This window comes from Austrofundulus limnaeus, unplaced genomic scaffold (assembly GCF_001266775.1).
Source record: "Austrofundulus limnaeus strain Quisiro unplaced genomic scaffold, Austrofundulus_limnaeus-1.0 Scaffold2413, whole genome shotgun sequence".
Classification (NCBI taxonomy): Eukaryota; Metazoa; Chordata; class Actinopteri; order Cyprinodontiformes; family Rivulidae; genus Austrofundulus; species Austrofundulus limnaeus.
In genome coordinates this window covers 23,776-26,135 of record NW_013954815.1, presented here as the reverse complement: position 1 = coordinate 26,135, position 2,360 = coordinate 23,776, and the positions used below count along the sequence as shown (strand labels likewise).

Here is a 2,360-nt window from a genome sequence, read left to right as displayed (position 1 = left end):
TTGTGTTTAGTGTGTTTTCAGTCATTGTGTTTAGTGTGTTTTCAGTCATTGTGTTTAGTGTGTTTTCAGTCATTGTGTTTAGTGTGTTTTCAGTCATTGTGTTTAGTGTGTTTTCAGTCATTGTGTTTAGTGTGTTTTCAGTCATTGTGTTTAGTGTGTTCCTACCTCGGTGATGCCTGGTGTGATGGTTGGCGCAGCAATAAAAATGACATATGGGACAAACTCTGCTGTCCGCAGGACCTTCAGGGCCTAAAAAGACCTCATATTAAAGATAAGAAGAGCCTTAAAAACAAAGCACACCCTCTCTGTCACACCAACCTGAGGTTCTACATCGAGTATAGCAACCAGACCCTGCTGGTGGATCTTCCTTATGGTCTCCAACCGTGTCCCATACATGGCGTCCTCATGACTGCCGTACTCCAGGTACTCATTGTTACTGATGTCCTGCATCATCTGCTCATGAGAAACAAAGTAGTAGTTCTTCCAGTTCTCCTCGTCCTTCTTTGGAGGTCTGGTTGTGTCTGCCACACAGGTACACACACAGACACACAAAGGAAATGAGGTTTTAATCTTTGTGACGTGTGCAGCACTGCTGTGGGAAATGTGCGTGCGTCTTACGAGGGATGGGGTAGGCGAATCTGTCAGGGTGTTTGGTTATGAGCGTGTTCTTGATGTGTCTCCTGCCCACTCCATGAGCACCTGACACAAACAAAGAGTTAGTGGAGTCAGACATGGATTGTGTGTCTGCTACACTCACCGTGACTCACCTAACAAAACCAGTGTTTTCCTCCTGAAGGCAGGAAGCTTCACCACCTCCTCGTAGGTGACCAGATCTAGTTGATCAAACACTGAAGGTGGAGGAGGAAGTGAACGAGTTAGGAGGATGAGGAGTGAAGTGGTGGGAACAAACACACACCAGGTAGGTAAAGCATGTGATGGAATGAGTTACAGCCAAATCAGATTTCAGCAGCTTCATCATGTAACCATAGTTTTCTGGTATAAAATGGTAAATGGACTGTACTTATACACCGCCTTTCTATCCATGCAGGACACTCAAAGCTCTTCACACTGCAGACATTCACACATGCACACACACATTCACCCATGCACACACACATTCACCNCTTTTTGTCTCAGGTGTGTTCAGTTCTGTGATTAGTGTTGCTTCCATTTCCTCAGGTGTTTTCTGTTAACTCATTAGTTGTCCTGTGTATTTAAGTGCTGTCTTGTCTCTGTGTCAGTGTGCAATCATTGTGCTGTTAAGCGTATCTCGTTCTTCATGTTCCATGTTCCAAGAGTTTTTTCGCTACGTCTCTCAAGTGAGTTTTTTCAGCTGCCTCGTCAACATTTTGATTTGTAAATAAACTTTATTTTTTGTTACATTTGAAATCTGCCTGTGCCCTGGGTCATTCTATGTCTGAACCTGACAGAATGATCGCACCAAGTACCCAGCCCACAGGCAGTTTTTTCAATGATTATGATTATGGGGRGATTTCGAGGATCCTTCAGCAGCTGCAGAGAGCGCGAGGAGATGATCGCTCGTCTCTCCCTGTCGAGAGCAGCATCGCCTGGGGATCCTGTTGCCCACCCTCCCTCCCCTCCTGTTTGGTCTACTGCTGGTTCGGCTGCGGAGTCACCTAAGTCACCCGAATCTACTGGGGTACCTGAATCTGTTCCGGTGGTTCCACAGTCGGTGGTTCCACAATTGGAGGTCCCAGTGGTTCCACAGTCGGTGGTTCCGCAATTGGAGCTCCTGGTGGTTCCACAGTCGGTGGTTCCACAATTGGAGCTCCCGGTGGTTCCACAATTGGAGCTTCCGGTGGTTCCACAGTCGGTGGTTCCACAGTTGGAGGTCCTGGTGGTTCCACAGTCGGTGGTTCCACAGTTGGAGGTCTTGGATCCACAGTCGGTGGTTCCACAGTGGGTGGTCCCGATGTCTCCGGTGTTGGCGAGCCCCAAGTCGGCGGTCTCTGAGGGCCGTGAGGCGGCTGCCGGCGCCTCCACGACATCTGGGTCGGCTGCCGTTGCTTCCACGTCGGCCGCCGGTCTCCTCCATGTCGCCTGGGTCGGCCGCCGTCTCCTCCATGTCGCCTGGGTCGGCCGCCGTCTCCTCCATGTCGCCTGGGTCGGCCGCCGTCTCCTCCATGTCGCCTGGGTCGGCCGCCGTCTCCTCCATGTCGCCTGGGTCGGCCGCCGTCTCCTCCATGTCGCCTGGGTCGGCCGCCGTCTCCTCCATGTCGCCTGGGTCGGCCGCCGTCTCCTCCATGTCGCCTGGGTCGGCCGCCGTCTCCTCCATGTCGCCTGGGTCGGCCACCGTCTCCTCCATGTCGCCTGGGTCGGCCGCCGTCTCCTCCATGTCG

General features: G+C 51.9%; 1 protein-coding gene across 1 annotated transcript in view; it reads right to left on the bottom strand.

Moving 5' to 3' along the window:
* Positions 1-165: 165 nt before the first annotated feature.
* LOC106510949 (peripheral plasma membrane protein CASK) overlaps positions 166-2,360 on the bottom strand; it is a gene marked incomplete at both ends in the record, with an annotated part of 19,025 nt that continues 16,830 nt past the window's right edge. Inside the window, 4 exon segments of the mRNA XM_013999686.1 lie at positions 166-249; positions 319-521; positions 619-699; positions 768-848. Of these exon segments, the coding sequence (XP_013855140.1) occupies positions 166-249; positions 319-521; positions 619-699; positions 768-848 (449 nt within the window).